The following is a 20,886-nucleotide window of genomic DNA, read 5'->3' on the forward strand; positions in this document are numbered from 1 at the left end:
TTGTTGCTTCTGAGAGAAAAAGGTAAGAGCATGCCAAGCATATGATGGAAGAAACAGCTAGTTAAAACAAGATTCCTAATTAATTGCTGCACATGCAACATTTAATACCACTGGGCTCTTTTGCTTTATTTGTTGAGCCATCAAAGGACTCTTGTTGTCAGAGTCTTTTGTTTTTTTATCCTGACTTACAGAGATATGAAAACAAGTACATGAAAGAATGCCATGTAATTCTTTGTCCTCTATTGATTTAAGATTGATTTTGGTATGGGTCATTTTCAGTCAAATGCTGGTTTCCTCCTCTCTCTTTTTTTTTTCTTTTCCCCCTCTCGAGAGTGTGGGGCCTTTTCGTGATACAAGGAAAGAAATCAAGATGCATTGTCCCTTGAGATACAACGAGAATCTAAATAAAGAAAAGTAGCATATGCCTCACCTAAAGTTATCTTCATATCTCCTTTGCAACCATGGTAAATAGCCACAACATAATTCAGACAGCAAAACTATGATTCTTGTATAAACTGTAAGTATACTACTATAAATGATTAAGAGCTAAACCGATATTGAACTCATAAATGAGCAGATTAACTCTTATATGCTTGAAGGAAAGTCTTGAGGGGGAAATATTGCAATGCTTAACCAATGAATAAGCTTAACTTTGAAATTACATGAGTCAATCAATAATTGGAATTGATGAATACAGCTAAAGGGCCACATTAGTATTTATCAGTATGGCCAGTGTAAATAATAGGAAAAAAGAGAAGAGACGTTATATTCTTTATAAAGCAAGTAAACAAGACTAGAAATGCCCTACAGAAAAAGGGATATCCAAGAAAATAGGCATCCTATAGGGCCCCACTGCCCCCACTTCGTCTTCCTTCTATTCATGGCAATCCCCCATGAAAGGAAGTTTACACACTTACTCCAATTTGAAGAAAGCAATTCACACTTTTCCTTTCCCTCACTTGAGAATCCCATCAAATGACATTCAAGTTTTTTTTACAACTTTTGGTGGCATCCTGATTTCTTGCCTTTGTTAGCGCATATTCTCACGTGGAAAACCCAATAGCACCCTCCTCTTGTGCGCGTAGGCCATGCAGTATAGACAAGTCAAATTAATATGGTTGTATTGGAGATACTCTCTATGGCCTTATCAGTATACGTCCATGCTTCTGACATTGACCTTTGAACCATTTCATTGTTTGGTCTATTTGCAACTCAATTTGTTTCATTAGTATTAATATTTAAATATAAATATGAGGTAAAATCTTATATTAAATATACAAAATTAAATATAAAAAAGATCAATAAGTTAAATCTTAAAATTTTAAGTTAAAATGTAGTATAACAGTAAAACTAATAATCTATCACGTCTTATACTTAATTGCATTAGTATTATTTGTGTCTATCAATATTTTTTTGTGTGATACTTACCGGTTAAATTATGCATAAATACTTCAATAGTGACGGTGATAACTGTGGTCCTTAAGGCAAAAGCATGATTGGCTGGAACTGGACCATACTACATATATGCTGCATCATTACATATTATTATAAATTGGACCACGTGATTTAAACTAGTTATTAAATTATTCTTGTTGCTTAAGTGGAGATAAGCGTTGTCAAATAAAGCTTATACATCTCTAATCTTGAATTGATGTTTTATGCATCCTTCCCATCGTATTGATAGTTACTGCTCTGCAGTTTTGGGTTCAACTTACATAATGAACAATAAAAAGTTGGGTGATGGAGCCACTGAGGCATAAAATACAAACATGACTTTTATTTTGGTCCACAACTAATAAAAGAACTATTTATGATAGATTGAATTGTAGATATTAATAAGCCAGACTAACAAAGATCCTATTTATGACACTTGGACTAGCTACAAATCATTATTTAATTAGAGCAAGAGTTGCCACTCAAGATAACAAATGTGTGTTTAAATTATAGCTTATTTTGAAAAAGATTTTTTTTTAAAAAAATTCTTAGGAAAACTTTTGAAAACAAATATCTTAAAAAAGGTTCCCAATTGAAACCCAGAGAGCAAAGCATGGCACTATGTTATAATGTGCATTGGTTCCCAATTGAAGCCCAGCAACAAAACCTGTTACTGACAAATGTTACAGGTTGCAACATACAGTCCTTATTATTTGGGCAAAAACAGTCAAATCCATGAAGGGGAAGAATTAGAAGAATAGTTGAATTTTATTAGGCATTATTTTCTGTTATTGAACAGTAGTACCATAGACTATAGAGTCAACAGAGGCTTTCATCTTACCACACACACAAAAAAAAAAGAGGCTTTCAAGGTTAATTTTACATATCATGGAAAAATAATTTTTTAGTTAGATTGATCAATCAAGAAAAACTATTAGCTCAGCTTCTAATTGAATTACTAGATAATGCAAACATGGATGTGGGAAATGCTCGCACATGCACAGATGCATTATTATTAGTTCAATGGAATTTTGACGGTCGAGACTAAGTATAGATCACACAACACTTGTGAGTGACTAAGAAGTGTGTAACCCAAAAGTCTAGCAGGTTATTGAGTGAAAGAGCACCATAACTTCACTAAAATGTGGGAAACAAAAACGGCAATGCATCGATAAAAAGCTCGATTTCTACTCGAGTTAGATAATTCATACATAAACCATATATTAGTGTACAAAGCACCATACAGATTGAAGTAGTGTACTAGTTTGCTATTTCATTCTTCACACAAAATAAAACAAAACCACTTATGTTATCTACACAGCCAATTAGCCCTCTATCCTAACTTGCACATCTGCCACTGTTACAGAAACTCATCCTAATTTGTCAAGGTCTTGACTACGGACAACAAGCTGTTGAACTCATTGAAAGTAAACAACACATCTGCCACTGTTACAGAAACTCATATCCTAATTTGTCGTTTTTGATAACTTGCCCTTAGAGGTGTCGCACAAGAATCCTTCCACAAGTTAACTGAAGGATCAGAATCAAAACTGCTTCTAGTATCTCCATTCATAAGGCCTGTTGTTGTGCTGTGATTGTGAGACACTGTGTCCTCCATTACAAGTCTCTTTGAATTCTGTGAAGAACTCCTGCAGGCTTTAAGTTTAGCCTTAGTTGATTCTGTCAAATTCATGTAGCTTGGCTGATGAACATCTCTTTCCTCTGTTGCTTCCACCAAAACAGTGTTGGTGGATGGCAAGGATAGAGATCCAGAGGTATAAGATGTTGACACAGGGCTATTATCATCACACATGTACTCAGAGCTCATGGCCGAAGATGGTGAAGTCGATTGACTGGTTATAATAGGCTTAACTGAAATCCTAGTTGTCATACCATTCCTTCTTGATTGAAAAGCAGGAACAAGGTCTTCACTCTTCCTAGAGATTGGACTCTCCCATGGCTTGGCCTCCATCCAGCGTTCCAACAAGCTATATCCTAAGCTCTTGTTGCTTGGGTTGTTATGCTTGACAGGAGTCAATGCCTTAGTGGCTTTTGGGTTTGGACTAGCACACAGTCTTGACTGAACCACATGAATTTGGCAATAATTTTAACAAATAAACCTTGCCTAAGAAACAGATCGTATACCACAAAGTATGTTCTCAACTTGATTACCTGAGTGGAGAGAGAGTATGCCATTGCTCTATCCCTCTTGATGGCTCCTTCTTGCCTCATTCGTAGCTTTGCTTTAACTTCATCCATAGTTCCAGGAATGTCACACCATCCTTGCTGATAATATTAAACATAGCAAAATATGCTAATTGTTAGCATCTCAGTATGTTACATTATCTTGAGGCAAATTATGATACTACCTCAATTAGATTAAAAGGATCAGCGTGGTTGTGATGCTCATCCAGTAATTTCTGCACAGCTTTCCCTTCAGGAGAATTCCTCACATTCCTTGCCCTCACACGTGCTTGAACTCGAACAAGAGCCTGCATGCACCTCAGAGTAACAGCTGCTTGCTTCCTGACTAGCCGGCCTCTAAAAATAGCTTGTAGCCTTACTACTGCCCTCAAGGCCCTCAAAGCTCGTCTAGCCTGCAAAGTGTATCAACAAAATTAAGGTCAATATGAAAAGTAAAAGAACTAGGATTATGAAAATTCAATTTCATTTCACTTGGGAGCTGATTTTGAATCACAAAAACACAGGCTCTCTCCACTTTCTGAATTTGGATCTACTGAATGTTGAACAAAATCAAATTTCAAAGGGAGGTTCTAACTCTAAGTCCTAGCTCTTGATTCTAAAAGTTGGACTTGGAAACTGGAATTGCAAAGTCAGATCTAGCCATAGACCTAATTTAAGATTTAAATAAACAATTCAAGGATTAGAAAGCATAAACTCATAGCATAACTAACAAGCTAAAATTAAAGCACGAGAGTTACCAAGAAGGCTCGAAACACCGCCTGAATGCGGATGGCAGCCCATTCCTGCTTGATGAGCTTGAAATCTTTGGGAACCATCACAGCCACCGCATAAGTAAGGGAAGAATCAGATGCAGCAGCAGCACCACCACCACCAACATTCTTCATGGACCCTTCTGAAGATGCCCTCCATAGCTTCCGCTTCTTCTTACTCTTGTTGTCACCACCCTTCTCCTGATTGTGTAAATAGTGAATAACAGCAAAGAACCAAAACGAAACAGATAGATAAAACAAACTTCACTTACTTGATCAGTTGAGGTCTTTCTAAAAGGAAGAAGTGACTTAAACCACCTTCCCGAAGCACCCATTGGAGAAAAGAAACCGTTTTGCTGAGCAAACGGAGCGAGTAAGAGGAGAGGTAGCTTCTGCTGTGAAGCACTGTGAAAGAGAGAAAGTGTTTTTTTTCGGCGTTTTAGTTTAGTGTAAGAGAGAGCATGGAGCGTGGTTTGTGATGTGTTGGGGTTAATTAAGGCAAGGTTGAGAGAGAAGCAAGTTTTGAAATTTGAATTTGTGTTGGTGGAAGAAAAAGACCATCAAAGTCAAATCATAACGGTAACCTGATACTCAAAAATCAAAATCAAAAACTCTCACCTTTTTCTTTGTTTATTTCCCACGCACGCTCCAATTTGACCCTATCACTAGCTAAACCACCGTTAATGAATTAATACCTCCTTTCTCAACCCTAACACCTCTCTCCTTCGGAAACCATCCAACCTGCCATGGTAGCTCTCACAACGGCTCCTCCTTGTCCCGCGCCACCTTCTTCCCCTCACACCCTCTTCACAACGCCACGGCTCATGTTCTTTCGCATTTGAGAATAGATGTTTTATAATAATAGCCTTTGGAATAAGAGTTTCATAATAGTAAAAAATTGATTCCAGAATGCTTGTTCAATATCAATAAAAAATAATGATTGAATTTATGTATTCTGAAACTCAACCTATATTTTGGAATGATCATTTCGTAAGGCTACTATATAGCTTCCGGAATCATGTCTCTGGAATAATGGTTGAAAATAAAAATAGATTCTCGAATTGTCATTTTGGAAGATAAAACATCATGTTGTGGATTGCATTCTTACCTTCAATAGGGACGCGCAAAGGAAGGAAGAGGGGGAGGATGTTCTATGGTGTTGTGACTTGTGAGGAGGAGGTCGCTAGACTACTGTGAAAAAGGTGAACTTGTGGGAGAAGAAGTTGTTGTTACGGGTGAAGAGGAGGTATCGCTCTGGGAGTAATTGGCACCAAAAGAAAGGTGCTAGGATTGGAGAAGAGTATTTGATATTTTCAAACACAAATGGAGGGTACAGGATACACATTTGGAAATGTAGGATTCAAATCAATCATCTTCATAGCCTTACCACCTACAAAGCCCATTACAACATACCCCAATAGAATAAAGCCCAAAGTTGAACATGCAGATTCCCCCAAGAATCCATAAATGGAGTAATTGATTATTTTTCATATAGTTGATTATCGTAAAAACAGTTTTAGAGACTCTAAGTAAGCAACTAATACTAATTATGTGGAAGAGAAGAGCAACTTTTCAAAATACAAAAAATAACACTACATTTTGTCTAAAAAAACAACACTACATGTTTATGATAAAACAACCATAAAAGGTTTAATTTTAATAGGTCTAGATTCATTTGGCATATAATTTTATGTATCATTATTGGCTGAAAAAATAGAGCGTGTTATGATGATTTACATTTTAGCCTCGTGATTTCAATTCCCATCTTGAATGTGGTGGGGGTGGTACTGAGCTAAGGACCCAAATAACTCACATCACTTGGCCATGTTGTGTTGCGCGGAAGAGATTTTCCACTCTTAAAAGTAAAAAACCGTTCGTTGATGATAATGTGGTCAACTTCGCTTCATGGCTAAACATTAACATTCCTAATCCAAATCGAATATCCAGCTTTTTTTTTTGGCCAGCAACACAAACCAAATCTTGACTTGAAAAAGCTTTAATGAATCAAGTGCATACGCACACCATAGTTACCAATAAAGGCATTACGCATTACATGTCAGTGTCTTATTTTATAGACAAGAAGCACGACCTGCTCTCAATATGTAAGCGTTATTTGCAAACCACATCAAAAGATAGGAAAGAGAGGTAGATAAAAAATGGCTATATTTGCAAATGTGATTTGACTAATTACAAGAAATGGGATGATTAACCCAACCCCTTAACACTATTGGATAAGCAACTGGGCATTTAAGGGGCAGGGAAAATAATAATTCAATAGAAACTATAACTGACACAAGGAATTGGCCAATAAAAACCCAAATGAACAAATAAATATTGGGTTAGCTCCTTTGTGACTTTATCATACTATATTATGTACCAATTGTCCAAATTTTTAAATGCTAAAACTAAAGCAATGCCTATGCACTTGAATGTCCAAAGACCCTGAAGAGGAGAAACATGCACCATTGGGCTAGGAAGTCCCATGCTGACAAGCGACATATGTTTTGTACTAGGCCTCGGAGAGGGAATAGGTGCTTTGCCTGCAAATGTTTCATCGTTGACTCTAGGTGAAAGATTGAGTAGTTCAAGTGCCAGAACTTGGAAGTTTGCTGGATACTCTCTCATGCAACCAATTCTAGGACCTACTCCGGTACTCCATATGCTTGACATTGGCTTGTTCTCTTCCACATTGGTACCAAACTGACACACATTTTCTTTACCACAATTATTGGCAGTGGCTCTGGCACCCACATTGCCTTCCATGTGCTCAAATGGCAGCTCCTCATTCACAGGATTAGAAGGTGGGACATCTTCATCAATTGGATCTCTCTGCAGCAGACAACAACTGTGAAATTACATTACATAAAGGTTCAAGAAATATTCAGCAAATTGATTTTAAATTGAAGGCCAATTTGGCAAATCTATAGGGGAAAGATTGCCTTCAAAGTGATTTACCTTTACATTTGTCATATTCACTTTGTGTTCCTCCAAGAAGCTAGTGAATTCCATAAAATTCTTCTCTGTTGGACGGTAGTGGCCACTGTAGGGCCATATAGCCTGCATAAGATGTAAATGAAGATCAATTCAGTTATAAAAGAAATGAAATGCAGAAGCATGTAAAGTGAGAACTCTTTATCATGATAAAAAATAAGAACAACAAATATAGACAATTAGATCATATTTAAATACTCAAAATTAAAAGAAATATACACAATTTTTTTTTAGCATTCATATGAATGCTAACTTTTAATTATGCTACATTATATATAGTTGTATGACTCAAATGTTCAGCTCACATTTTTAAAATGAGAATTGTTCTTACAAGATATATATGGGTTTCAATTTTCTTTTCTTTTGGAACTTGAATTTTGAGACAAAATAACAGAATTATAATAGAAATTATCAATGGTGTATACGTATAAAACATGTAGCATACATGAAGAACTCCATTTTGAGCAACCAATCTTCCGGATGCAATGGTAGCACCACCAGCTAGAAAACTGGAGTGCTGAAAATGACCTTTCTTCTTCTGGCCAACGTATAAAATTCTAGACGTGCTCAGAACAAAAATCCACTTGGAATCCTCGGTCGTATGTACAAGATCCTTGCTTTGTCTATAAACAAGCCTACCTCCCTCCACAATCACTTCGTATGCTTCCCTTTCTTCCTGCAAATTTCAAGCAACAACATCGAAACTTTTAATATAAAGAAAATTTTGTTGACTTGGCAAAATTTTTATAAAAACATAAAATAAAGTCATTATAAGTGAAGTCTATTGTGCCTTAAATGCACTAGTACCAATGTCAAATAAGACTTGTTGTCATTGATGCAACCATTGCACGACAAAATTAGTACAAGTATTATCATATACGTGAAATCATGGATGCTATGTAGCGAAACAACTTACGGGTCCAAGGTACTTTATGCACTGCCTCTGCAATTGGCTTCTAGGACATTCTTCAAGATTTACTTCTTTGCCACCTCCCACATCCAACCTTGATGTCACCAAGATACAATTAAGAAGTTAGAAAACAAAGATGAAAATTTCTCTCAGCCTCAAGTCTTTAGCATCTACCAGTAGAAAAAAGGCTGATAACTCTGGCTATGAAACCAAACCAAGTAGTAGAAATGAAGATTGTGGCCATAACGATGACGAGGATCAATCTGCAAAATATAAGGGAACCATAGCCTCCATCAATTAGCTTCCTTGGATTCTAAGATAACATATGACCAAACTTAAGAAAAATTGTTATTATCTATAGAAAAGTGAATTTATAAGTCAAGGTGTAGACGTATGAACTTACAGCTTCAAGCCAGTGTCTTAGTGCCAATTTTTGTGCCTTATCATCTTTGGACAAACCTTTCCCCACCTAACAACAGAGAAAAAAAAAAGGTACAGGGGTTGGCATTCGACAAGATCCCAAAAGAATTTTTTTTTTTTTTTTGAGAAAAGACATTCTAAACTTTTTTTTTCATATTGAAAAGAGATTGTAAACTTTGAATACATCTCTGTGGTCCTAGTCAAATTATGTTAAGTAGATTATCTTTCCGGCAATGAAAATGGTTCAAAGAAGATTAATATGGACCCAAATATTGAAGCAAAGTACATAAAGATATATTCTTAGTCAAATTCGATTAGAGTTTCTGGCTTCTCATATTAAAGAATACCTTAGCAACCATCATCCTAGCTCGTGCCCATTTTGAAATAGCTGTTTCTGATTTATCAGAGTCAAAATTGGATATGGAGCGCCTGTTAAAAGCGGTAATCACTGAATCCTTCCACCTGGACCAGAGAAAAAAACATTAAGACACTTGCTTTTTGTGAAAGTGCACTAAGCACTAATCATTGAATTCTCATGGCTCATAAACATTAAAAAATGCTTAAACATATTATCTTTATCCCAATAATTATACATTTTTTAAATCACTATTTAAATTTTATTCATTTTTCATCTCTATATATTTAACAAAAAGTGTGCTTCTAATCTTTTATAAGGGACTAAAATTACATAATTTTTAAGAACCCCAAATATATAAAATTTAACTCGGAATTAATTTATTAAAAAGTAGTATATTTTCAAGTACCAAATGCACATTCAAGCTAAAAGAAAAAAAGAAAAGAAAAGAAAAGACAACAGTAGAGTTGGATATTGAGCAAACCGTAGCTCCTCACAAACAACTACACAATCAGCCAGAATTCTTCTAATCCTGTAACTCTTGTAAACTTTCTGAACCATTAATGCAGCTAAATCAAGCTGGGCAGAGGAAGTTGGAGAAAACATTAGTTCTTGTTTTTGTGACATAACTGTGGGGCTTCGTTTGTTAAACAAGTCCTCCTCAACTTCCTCTTGTGAACCACAATTCTCTGAAAGCAGATGTTTGAACGAGAATGTGGTTTGGAGCTTCAGATTTCCCACCTTCCTTCTCTTCAAGTTTGTAGATTGTTCAGGCTTGTAGAAATCATTCAAGTTTATGTTGTTCTTGAAGTTCACTGTGACCTCTCCTTCCTTGCTTACCGTAAACATTCCCATTCCTACGCAAAAATCAGGAAAATTTTGCTTTACATTTTCCAGTATTCTCATTATTTATTAGCAGTGACACATTTAATGCCTCAACTTGTTCGAGGTACATATACGTGAAAGTTGCAATCAGGGAGAAGAACCGTTAAATGATGAGAATACACTTCTCAGAAGAAAAAAAAACATATAATTCATTTCCTCAAGACATTTAATAGCAAATATCAGAGACTAAATCATTCACCAAAAAGCATTAATATAACATTCAACCAATATTCAAAACTGATGACAAGTCAAGGTTTGACCATAATATTTTCATCGGACTTGAATAAGATTATTTTGTCTATACATGTGGTCCCATACTAAAAAAAGAAGAGGAATCATATTAAGCATTTCAAAACTGATGACAATTCAAGGTTTCACTTAATTGTTTATTTGAATGCTATAATCAATTCTTGGAATAAAATGTTTAATACTATACTATAGCAGACCTAACAGAAAGTAGAAGCAGGTAGCAGGAATGGATGACAGCACAGAGGATACAATGGTAACTGATTCTATGAATGTCACCAAATGAAGCACTCTGGCCGTGGCTGAGGGTATCTCAGATACTTAGATTTATGGGGGCACACAATAGATGAGTTTATCTTACAGTACAAGTTTTAATTTTAATTAACTAAGGTTATTTAATTAGTCCATCTTTTTCATTTGTCTGAACGCGACGACAAGTTGACCGAAATGGCTCTTGCATTTTACCACTGGTCATCATAGTGACGCATGCATGGTATTAATTAATGTTATATATAATATTCCACCAGATGAAACCAAAAGTGGCTCTTGCTTCTTAAAAGTGGCCAGAGCCAGAGGTGACATCAATAGCCAATAGCTGGAAATTGGAAATTTGTGATTAACCGCAACACGCAATGCACAAATGATAGGTGGGCCTGTTCCAATTGATGTCACTAGTTTAAATATAGCGTGCATTGCCTTCAGCTCTGCTATAAAATGGGGGTAATACACATTCCTATATATATTTTTATAACGATGATGGAGAGTTATGAAAAGGATCATGTTGTAAAATTATTATGAAAAAATATAACTACATCTTAAAACATTGTTTTCATTCTTGCTCTGCCAAGTGGGAGCCACTGATTCTCGAGAGTTTTTGACCAATGGCTGATTGGTGGAAAAGGAAATCGAGAGCATATTATTCTTTTCAATTTTTTTAGGCTGTTCACTAGTTAATTTTACACCTAAAATCAAATAAATAAAAAGATCATTAGAAAAAGAAAAAAATAATCAAATAAATGTAACCTAATAGATAATATCTTTGGTCAATTTAGTAAAATATGAAATATTTTCATGAGTATTTTAAACGCCACTTATAATAGGATTAGTGCTCCACCGATCATGTGTTAGCGTTCCTATCGGTGAGGTTGTGCACTCAAAGTCGCCAAAGCTACTTTGGACTCCGAGAAATGAACATTCCCAAAAGTAGGGAGTCATCATAGTTTATTTGTCAACTGAAAGATCACATAATCCTTTTGCGAATATGTTTAGAGTAGGTTTAGAATAATACTTCAATAATAAAAAAAAAGAGTAGGTTTAGAATAATATATGTTGTACATCTCAAATCAAATTAAATTTCATTCATTAGTATTAGAACATGATTTTGAATTTAAAATTACATTGTGTTTTGAGTACAAGAACAAAACATTTCTATAAACATTATGAATTTTTAGATTTGACTCTTTAGATGAAAAAAGTGCATTTTAGAGGATAACAATTAGAAATTGTGAGAAAAGTGTACTTGTAATAGTTGATTAGAAATTGTGATAAAAATTAGTATTTTAGACTATGCAATTTATAAGATAAAAATTTATTTTATATAACTAAAATTTATAATGAAAAAAAATTTATAAAAAAATACTTTTGAATATAAAATTATATTATAATTAGAATATGTAATAAATAAATATTTTGAACATATAAATTATATTTTATATTTATGATAGATAATTTATATAGTGTAATACAATATTTTTACCTATTGATATTTTTTAAATATTAAAATTTAATGTAAAATAATTATGATAATGATATATTGAAAGGGATGAGAAATTAAAAAAGCTACTAAAAATACTCTCATTGAAAAAAAAATTCTTAAAAACGTTTTCATTGAAGAATAGTTTCACTCAAAGATAAATATTATAATTTATATATATATATATATATATATATATATATATGAAGAATTTAATACATATATAACAAAATATAAAATTAATTACAATCTTGACTATTATTTTTTATTAATAATTATTATTACAATTTATTCTCTAATTGCACTCCGCTCACTTGAAAAAATCCCGCATGTTTAACAATATATATCAAAAACATTTTTTATATATGTTCTTTAAAAATAAACAAGTAATTAAATTAATTAAGACATTAATTTAATGTTTAATTATTCAAACTTAGTTGAACTAATAATAATCAAACATGTATTTTTAATATTATATACTATATTAAATAATTAAATAATATAAATCTATAAGAAAGTTAAGTACAAGAACACGTCATCCATTTCCAATTCCTTAAAAGTGCAAACAAAGAAAAAGCACTATAATGACAAATTTACTTCTAGTAAACTAAACCCTCAACGTTTATTGACCTCAAGTGCCCATTCTTTCATTCCTTAATGGTGTTAGGGACCATTGTATTATGGTGTTGAAGACTCCTTCATAATTTGGTCAATAAGGGTGTTCAAGGGTATGAATTACCTACAAATTCGAATTGATTCAAATTGATATGTACAGTTTGAATTGAATCATTTATGTATTTAAGTTAAAATCAAATTGAAATAATTAAAATTGTTCATGTACGGATTGTGTCACGAGTTTAAATTTATAAATCTGATCAAAATTGAATCGAATCAATAAAAAATTTTAGAACTGTTTGTTTTAACTTTAAATACAGCTAATATTGAGACTCCAAATGTTAGAACGACAAGTGTTGGGACTTCTTAAGATATTACTTTTAACTGTATTGTTATTTGTTTCACCTTTTTTTCATATTTATTTTTTCTGCCATACTTATAATATTAATAAATCATATTTTGTTCATTTATTTCAGCAAATCTAATTGTAGCAAAGTTTATTGCAAAAAATTAATTTGTAGAAAATAATTGTGATTCAGATTATTACACTAAATATTGCTGAAGAATATTTTACTTTAATATGTAGTAGTCTATTTTATAATATTACATTGATGATATTAAATGAAATAATTTGGTTACTTTTAGACATCTGATAATATTGTGTTAATTGTATTAGATATTTGGATGAATCATAATATAAAAGAATAGTTCTAAAAAAGAAAAAAAAATCAAATTTAAGTGGGTAACCCATTGACCCGAACCGAACTAAGCTGATCAAATTTGATTAGGTCGGGTCATGAATTTGTCCAAAATCGATCCGAACCGGCATGCGGACACCCCTATTGGCCTAGACTCATAATGAAAAATATATGTACAAGATTTAAAAAAAAAACAAGGGAATATTATTATATTAGTAATGAAAAATATAAAAATAACAAGTAATTAAAATTTTAAAGGATAAAATATGTTTGAGATCAATGTAAAATTTGAAATTTTTTAATTTCGTTCTTATAAATAAATTTGTATTAATTTGATTCTTGTAGAAATAAAACATTTTTTTTTGTCCCTCAGTTTTCTTACTTGTCTAACTATTTTCTCTTACTACCTTCCCAAACATATTTGAAAGACACCGCAACTGTTGCTTTATCTTTCCCTCTAATCTTATTAGAAAATGCAAGAAAATCATCTAACAAGTGATGAAAAATTGTAATTCATGAAGTTTTTAGCCGCTAGAAATTGTTTAATTTATTTTGGAGAATTTTAGCCACAAAAAATTGTTTAATTCATTTGAAACTAAATTACACATGTAATCTTGTTAGTAACGTCAGATTAACATCTAATGGAGTTACAAAACTAGAAAATATGTTTTACTTTTTACAAAGACCAAACTTATAAAAAAATTTCATGAAAACAAAATTAATATTTTTAAAATTTTATGGGACCCAAAACATATTTTACCCTAAAATATATTATTATCTTATTTGGATAAAATTGGGTTTTAGAAATAACATTTTATTTTTGGATTCGTTAAGGTACATATTGAGTTGTTTAAACTTTGACTAATTAATGCCACTCAATATTTAAAATATAATGATTAAACAATTAATGATAAATAATAATATTTTATATTTAAATTAACATATGTGTTTTATAATCTATATTCTATAATGCAAAATATAATTTTATTTTGTTTTCATATTTTTAAAATTATAACTTAAGTTGATATATTTAAATTTCTATATATTTTGTGAAAATCTTAATTGAACCATATCATTATTGAAGACATTCCAAACAAGTTCAGGTCTATGAAATTAATCTCAAAATCAAGCTGAGCCCGTCTCATAAACATGTATAGCTTGGACTAATGGTAATGGGACCATAGTAAATAGTAGTAGTAGTAGTTTATTTGAGTCTAGAGTAACTAGCTAGAATCTGTTATGTGGGAAAATAGGCAGCAGGGGATGAGGGGCGCCCAAATTTAATGTCATATAAACGAATGGTCCAGATTTTGGATATTGGTGAAGAGATTTGCCTGTTCCCCAGCAACCAACTCGAAGAAAAGTTGACCCTAGTACCACATTAATCCATTTAACTAACTCAATAAATATTACAGTATATTTGTTGCTTTTATTTTTTTCTTCTCCCGCATTATAGATGTAACTGCCACCCTGCCATTGATTTCTTTCTTCCGTATATGGCAACGAAATTAAAAGCATCACTACAAGACAAAGGCTCTGCAGTCTAGATATCAATATCATTATTTTAATCTGAAATATCAGAAAAATTATGAGGGTCTTGCAGGTGTTTCAGGCCCAAAATGGGTGCTGTTATTCTGCACTTGTGATCACCGTATATAGTGTCTTACTTTTAGATTGATTTGAGAGAGAGACTTGTTTGGCTTGTATTGAAAGGTAAGCAATCCAAGGTTAGAGGCTGAAAGAGAGTGGAAAAACAGACTAGTCTTAGGAGTGAGGTATCGAATGAAGGTGAAACTTGCTCAAGTGAAGAAGCAAAATCACTTGCTTGTGAAGAAGCTCACAAAATCTCTTGCAAGTTTGGAGGCTCTGAGCCTTGTTTTTGGGAATTGCAAGCTAAGCAGGTTTAACTTAGTAGCTAGCCTTTCTCTCCCTTCTTATATATATTTTCCACTATTCAGCAATCAATCATCATGCCTAATTGCCTCTTGTTGTGAAGATTCACATCATCATCATCATCATCACATATTCATCATTTGAGGTTTTGAAAGAGAAGAAAAAATGAAAGCAACATTCTGTTTTTTTCTGCTAGCTCTACTAATAGTGAGTTGGGAATCTGCAGTAGTAGTAGCAAGGAGGCCCTTCCCTTCAACCGATGGAATGTGCCATCCAGGTTAGTTATGAACTGCATGCCACTAATTTTGATAGATTGACTTCTTAACATTACTTTTCCTTGCAATTATGTGTTCATCATATATATTCATACCTCCTCAGCTTCAACGTTTCTGTCAGTCCATTTCCTTACTTAAATATATTTTCAAAACATGGAGTATTAAACAACCCGTCTTAAATAATTGGTGCAAATTTTTTATGTATTTAGAGGTGATTGGAACATTTTTCTTAATTGCATTAATCATTTAAAATGAGATTGTTTTAACCTTATTTTTTTACTTCCCCTTTTTCAACTCTTTGACAATTTACTAATTTATTCTTTAATTTTGTCCCATGTTGTCTATGCTCCATCAGGCCCCAAAGCGGCACCAGGACCAGGGCCCGTGTCTTCACCATCTAATACTGTAGAGTCAGAAAAGGTCTGTCTTCCTTCTAATGGAGTATATTCTAGCTAGTAACATACTGATATGAGAAATTATTAGTTAGGTTGGATCAACACGTATTCAAGTTTTTTAATTTAGTTGAGACTAGGATGATTTTAAATTATCTAATAATTTCTCCGTGGTGAGAGTTAGTGTGCCTAACATGTTTAATTTCTTCCCTTTGTCAAAAGGGTTTAATGGAAGAAGCATACTCATATAGAGTGAGCAAAATAGGGTCAAGTCCACCAAGTTGTGAGCACAAGTGTTATGGTTGCACTCCATGTGAAGCGATTCAAGTGCCGAGCACCAGCAGCTGGCGCAGTCATTTGGGGTTGCAGTACACAAATTATGAGCCCGAGAGTTGGAAATGCAAGTGTGGTCCTTCCCTCTATAGCCCGTGAACGTGAATCAATATACTATGTAACTATGTTCTTGTTCATACCCATTTAATATAGTTGATGTATAATCAATGATCTCCTATCTGTCTCTCACCTTCATATTTATAGTTCCCTCGTGTACAAACATCAATTCAAAGGATTTTATTATGTCATAGTTGTGACTACAATGCAAATGCCAACTTATCTATAAACATCGTGCTTCACTAAAATAAAACAAAATACGAAGTAACCATGCCCTCCGTTAAGTGATGCACTAGTAAATCCAAACAAATTACCAAGCGAAAAATTGAAGTTAACATGCATGTACAAGGTCTAGTTTAGTCTAGTCCACGTCATTAACAGGTTTATCTTCGTTTCTTGGGGTGGAGCCACCCAGCCTTTGCATTTCAGTTCCTATCTTCTTCTCATCCACCAATGAATTAGTGCGTTTTAACCTGATCTCAAGACTGTAGAGTGGATCAACTTTGCAAGTTAAAAAATATTGTAATTAATTGTTATCATTATCATTTTTTTTAAATTATCGAAATTCATTTCAATATTATACATTGAAATTATCAGTTTTGAAAAATAAAATAAGATTTTGCGTGATGTTCTATGAATTCTTGTTTAATGTTGTTCTTTTGGGCCCTTTCTTTTACCCAAAGCAAAACTGTAAACCCATTATGAGTTAGTTTGTGTACTTAATAAAAGCCACAACAAAGTGGGCCAACTGCGTTAAGCTGGTGAAATTGACACCCCCTCCAACGATTTACGATATTTAATATTTGTTTTAAAAAGAAAAACATTTTCATTTGAAGTTTTCAGCGTTAGTTGGTTTGAGCACACACATTCAGGTGAAAAGTAGATCATTATACTATTACCAAATTGCCCTTGTCTTTGTCTCTGATCGATTCAAATCAAATCTGAATTACTATATATAGAGTCCCGCACTCTGTAACTGATTCTATTTCTCGGAAATGGCGTCTTATGTAAGTTTCTCTCTATCTCTCTTTTCGCTCAACTTCTGACAACTTTCGTGCCATATATCTCATGCTGCTCTTCGTTGCACTCAATCACAATCACAATGCAATACCTGAAAATTACCAATACATCTGCTACTTAATAGTTTCAACTCTTTGACATTATTTATTTTCATTGATCCGTCAAAGGTTGAATCTTCTCCTTTTTTTTCTTCATTAGTACACGGATCGGCTAGTGATTCGGAATTTGAACAATGATATATCTGTGAATTCGAGATTTATATCTATTTCTGTTGAAGACGTTCTATTCTCAGTATTTGCTCATAAACATTACCAACATCAATTTATTATTCTATATCTGCGTTTCTGAAAGCATTGCTATTGATGCTGTGTGCTTAGATAATTGGTAACAAGATAAATAGATTCATTTTTCTCTTCTTTAGTTTCAATTGGAATGCTGCAAGTCTTAATTTGATTCTCCTTCATTAAGAGAATACTCTGTTTAGCTTGGGATGATTTTGTACGGTTTGTGTAATGTCCAATGCAATAACCATGTGCTAACATGTATTATAAAATTTATTGTTCTGTGTCTATGAAGGAGAACAATTATCAAACTGAAAAAAAAAAGTGTTGCACCTTCCTTAATGAATGAGATGATGTGGTAAAATGATTAAATCTTATTGGAATTCTGTATAATAAATTGATCTTTTAATGATATTTGTTTAAGGGCTCATGTCCGTCGATAAAGAATATTCTTCTTCTAGACTCAGAGGGAAAGCGTGTGGCAGTCAAGTATTTTTCAGACGACTGGCCAACCAACAACTCAAAGATCGCTTTTGAGAAGTTTGTGTTTAGTAAGACTGTTAAGACAAATGCTCGAACAGAAGGTAAGCATCACAGTTTGCCAGGCACTTATCAAAGTATCAAGTCATAAAGATTTTTTGACAGCCAGTGAGAGAGAAAAGAAAGAGAGACAAGATGAAGTATGATAGGTGATATGATTTGATAGGAAGAGAAAGATGTACAGAACATAAGGGTATTAATTGGGTGTTTTATATTTGTGGGTGTTAAAAAATCAGGACTCAATTTTATTTGGGGTCCGAGGATGCTAGTATTTCCTAGGGTTGGTTATACCTGTCTGACATAATTCTTGATGTTGAATTGATAGATACTTTTTTTGTAGGATACTAATGTTATGCATATTTCAGTTTCAAGTACCTGTTTAAAAAATATCAAAATTTAATTAGCCTTGAGTTTGAAAGTGTTTTCATGAAGCGCAACAGTTCTATCAAATATGTAATCTTTTGGTCGAACCCTTTGGTATATATTATTTAAAAAACAATTAGGTTGAGATGTTGATTAGTCAATCACAGAAGGTATCATTAGTCTTCAATTTAATTCTAACTTCTAACACATGATAAAAACAATTCTATCGACATCAGGCTTGATTTTTCCGCTTTTTCCTTTTTGATCAATATCAAATTATCAATATGCATCCAACAATATCATATAATAGTCCTGTTTCTTTCGTAACTGGTATATTGTTTCGCATTATCTACAGCTGAGATCACATTACTCGACAACAATATCATTATTTACAAATTTGTACAAGATCTCCATTTCTTTGTCACTGGTGGCGATGATGCAAATGAGATCATTTTAGCTTCAGTTCTTCAGGGTTTCTTTGATGCAATCACGCTTCTCTTGAGGTATTTTAGGTCGAATTTTGCTATCTGGATTTTAAATTTAGATGCACTTTTCTTCATCATGCTTCTTCTGTCTTGTATATTTTTTTTTTGTGCCATTTACAGGAACAATGTTGACAAAAGAGAGGCGCTGGAAAACTTGGACCTCATTCTTTTATGCCTTGATGAGATTGTTGATGGAGGGTATGCATCTGTTATTAGTTACAGTTTGTTATTTGCATTGCGTAAAAGTTTTGATCTATTTTCTAAATATTTCCTCCCTTGAAGGATGATACTTGAAACAAATGGACCACTTATTGCTGAAAAAGTTACCTCCCATAGCATGGATGGTGCTGAATCCCCCCTGTCTGAGCAGGTAATGCAACACTCTTTCTGTTTTGTCTCTTTCACTAATGTATGCTTATTGTTTCAGTTTACATTACAGAAACACATAGCTTGCCATGTAGACCTGAGGTTCCTACATTTATTCCCCATACTAAACTTACTTTTGCGGGCCCTAAACTGTTGTTATGTAACACATTTTCGTTAGGGTACTTTTATTGTGGAAAAATCAATTTTGATACTTTAAGGACTAATTTTTGGATAAGATCAACATATTGCTTTGATCATCAATCTGATACTAAAATTCTAATACTGCAGACACTAACTCAAGCCTGGGCTACAGCTAGAGAACATTTGACAAGAACCCTTCTAAAATAAAGTTCGCCTGCAAAGGAGCTTCGTTATATTCTAGAGTCTTTTTTTTATTTATTATCTACACAGTTGTTTTAATGTTTTATCTTCTCATTTGTTGTGAGATACTGCGATATGAGTTTCATATCATATTCAACGCTGATTTTTTTATTCATTATTATTCCTGTTATTATTTTTTGAATACTGAAAAGGATTTATTTATCCTAAATAACCAGTTAACCCCCCAAAAAAATGGGGTTGTCTAATTCACTCTTATGTTTGTCTAATTTTACTTCTTTCCATTTAATCCTGTTCGCAATTTTCTTATATTCCCCTCATTAAATAGGACAATCAAATTGATAAATTATTCACAATCATATCATCTATTTTATAATCATACAGCCTAACTCGGAGATAGGTGCTACGGCTACACTACGTCGGGCTTTAGCCACATACCAGAAGAATTTTATTGTAACAATTTTTTTTTTTAAAAAAAAGAGTCGAGGATTAAATAAAAAATATTAAAAACCAAAATTATGCGAGAAACTAAAATATAATTGAGCCAAAAGATGAAAAGTTAAAAAGTTGGTAAACATATATGCATCTTATATTTTGCCTCAAACAAGAGTGAAAAAGTTAATAACGAAACACACAGCAAACTGACATATTTAAAAGTGCCCAAAGCATTGGTTTATTTATTCTACAATATATTTGTAAATAATAAACATATTTAAAAAATTTTAATAAAAAAATATTACAACTATAAATTGCATGATTATAAAATAATAGGGTGTATGGTTTATCTTCCATATAAACATAAAAAAAGTTCGTGACAACCTCCTATAATAGTCTCCACCTGCAATGTTGAAAGCATGATTTGAATTTTATTTGACGTTCATCATGCCCTTTTTTTTAAAAAAAAGGGTAAATGTTATTATATTTTCCACAAAGTCACTTTGATAAAAAAAAAAAAAATCTTTCCACAAAGTCACTATATAATGACTTGCCATTATTTGAATTATATGTTTAAAGTTATATTTGCCTACCCTAAATCCTAAATAAAACAACGATCACCTGTAAAGAAAAAATACAAAGTCTCGAAAAATAAACATCTTCACTCAACAATGTTTTTAAGTTCTATTTCTCACATTTGATATGTAATCCGGGCATATCCATGAGTGTAATAAAGGAGGCCAATTTTTTTTACATAATTATTTAAGTATTTGACTTCTTATGGATAAATACTTACTAAATAATAAATTTAACAACTAATTATTATTAATTTTGTGGATAAAATTA

At 32.9% G+C, this 20,886-nt stretch overlaps 4 protein-coding genes across 12 annotated transcripts; 2 read left to right on the top strand and 2 right to left on the bottom strand.

Moving 5' to 3' along the window:
• Positions 1-2,606: 2,606 nt before the first annotated feature.
• IQD48 (protein IQ-DOMAIN 48) lies at positions 2,607-5,750 on the bottom strand. 6 transcript variants are annotated; one of them, XM_041008549.1, is made up of 7 exons: positions 5,497-5,723; positions 5,007-5,254; positions 4,661-4,793; positions 4,377-4,589; positions 3,804-4,031; positions 3,607-3,720; positions 2,607-3,514 (listed from the first exon to the last, which is right to left on the bottom strand). In XM_041008549.1, the coding sequence occupies exons 3-7, from the start codon at positions 4,721-4,723 to the stop codon at positions 2,894-2,896; spliced, it is 1,239 nt and encodes a 412-aa protein (XP_040864483.1). In that variant the 5' UTR covers positions 4,724-4,793; positions 5,007-5,254; positions 5,497-5,723; the 3' UTR covers positions 2,607-2,893. The 6 variants fall into 6 exon arrangements, with proteins under 6 accessions (XP_040864483.1, XP_040864482.1, XP_006595091.1 ...); XM_041008548.1 differs by adding an exon at positions 5,356-5,412 and having other exon boundaries at positions 4,661-5,254; XM_006595028.4 differs by lacking the exon at positions 5,007-5,254 and having other exon boundaries at positions 5,497-5,750.
• Positions 5,751-6,534: 784 nt separating this feature from the next.
• LOC100780310 (IQ domain-containing protein IQM5) lies at positions 6,535-10,552 on the bottom strand. Of its 2 annotated transcripts, none has more exons than XM_003543537.4 (9): positions 10,396-10,552; positions 9,549-9,921; positions 9,057-9,171; positions 8,693-8,758; positions 8,464-8,552; positions 8,296-8,383; positions 7,825-8,055; positions 7,344-7,445; positions 6,535-7,217 (listed from the first exon to the last, which is right to left on the bottom strand). In XM_003543537.4, the coding sequence occupies exons 2-9, from the start codon at positions 9,917-9,919 to the stop codon at positions 6,753-6,755; spliced, it is 1,527 nt and encodes a 508-aa protein (XP_003543585.1). In that variant the 5' UTR covers positions 9,920-9,921; positions 10,396-10,552; the 3' UTR covers positions 6,535-6,752. The 2 variants fall into 2 exon arrangements, with proteins under 2 accessions (XP_003543585.1, XP_014621595.1); XM_014766109.2 differs by having other exon boundaries at positions 9,525-9,921.
• Positions 10,553-14,357: 3,805 nt separating this feature from the next.
• LOC100780851 (EPIDERMAL PATTERNING FACTOR-like protein 3) lies at positions 14,358-16,402 on the top strand. Of its 3 annotated transcripts, none has more exons than XR_005888038.1 (4): positions 14,358-15,162; positions 15,351-15,431; positions 15,785-15,849; positions 16,044-16,402. XR_005888038.1 is itself a non-coding variant. In XM_006595030.4 (3 exons), exons 1-3 carry the CDS (start codon positions 15,320-15,322, stop codon positions 16,251-16,253), a joined length of 387 nt encoding a protein of 128 aa, XP_006595093.1. In that variant the 5' UTR covers positions 14,358-15,319; the 3' UTR covers positions 16,254-16,402. The 3 variants fall into 3 exon arrangements, 1 of the variants encoding a protein (XP_006595093.1); XR_005888037.1 differs by having other exon boundaries at positions 15,381-15,431; XM_006595030.4 differs by having other exon boundaries at positions 14,358-15,431.
• A 672-nt stretch (positions 16,403-17,074) lies between these two features.
• Positions 17,075-19,853, top strand: LOC100817023 (coatomer subunit zeta-2). Its single transcript, XM_003542023.5, has 6 exons — positions 17,075-17,218; positions 17,937-18,096; positions 18,771-18,918; positions 19,021-19,098; positions 19,183-19,270; positions 19,555-19,853. Exons 1-6 carry the CDS (start codon positions 17,207-17,209, stop codon positions 19,612-19,614), a joined length of 546 nt encoding a protein of 181 aa, XP_003542071.1. The 5' UTR covers positions 17,075-17,206; the 3' UTR covers positions 19,615-19,853.
• Positions 19,854-20,886: the final 1,033 nt, after the last annotated feature.

Source organism: Glycine max, chromosome 13 (assembly GCF_000004515.6).
Source record: "Glycine max cultivar Williams 82 chromosome 13, Glycine_max_v4.0, whole genome shotgun sequence".
Lineage (NCBI taxonomy): Eukaryota > Viridiplantae > Streptophyta > Magnoliopsida > Fabales > Fabaceae > Glycine > Glycine max.

Coding starts and splice junctions, on each gene's coding strand:
- IQD48 (XM_006595028.4), bottom strand. CDS start 4,723: ATGGGTGCTTCGGGAAGGTGGTTTAAGTCACTTCTTCCTTTTAGAAAG. Junction 4,590..4,660: donor GAAAGACCTCAACTGATCAA/GTAAGTGAAGTT, acceptor TTACACAATCAG/GAGAAGGGTGGTGACAACAA. Junction 3,515..3,606: donor CATACTCTCTCTCCACTCAG/GTAATCAAGTTG, acceptor CATGTGGTTCAG/TCAAGACTGTGTGCTAGTCC.
- LOC100780310 (XM_014766109.2), bottom strand. CDS start 9,919: ATGGGAATGTTTACGGTAAGCAAGGAAGGAGAGGTCACAGTGAACTTC. Junction 8,553..8,692: donor TAAGACACTGGCTTGAAGCT/GTAAGTTCATAC, acceptor TATATTTTGCAG/ATTGATCCTCGTCATCGTTA. Junction 8,056..8,295: donor GCATAAAGTACCTTGGACCC/GTAAGTTGTTTC, acceptor TGAAATTTGCAG/GAAGAAAGGGAAGCATACGA.
- LOC100780851 (XM_006595030.4), top strand. CDS start 15,320: ATGAAAGCAACATTCTGTTTTTTTCTGCTAGCTCTACTAATAGTGAGT. Junction 15,432..15,784: donor CGATGGAATGTGCCATCCAG/GTTAGTTATGAA, acceptor ATGCTCCATCAG/GCCCCAAAGCGGCACCAGGA. Junction 15,850..16,043: donor ATACTGTAGAGTCAGAAAAG/GTCTGTCTTCCT, acceptor CTTTGTCAAAAG/GGTTTAATGGAAGAAGCATA.
- LOC100817023 (XM_003542023.5), top strand. Junction 18,919..19,020: donor GCAATCACGCTTCTCTTGAG/GTATTTTAGGTC, acceptor TGCCATTTACAG/GAACAATGTTGACAAAAGAG. Junction 19,099..19,182: donor GATGAGATTGTTGATGGAGG/GTATGCATCTGT, acceptor CCTCCCTTGAAG/GATGATACTTGAAACAAATG.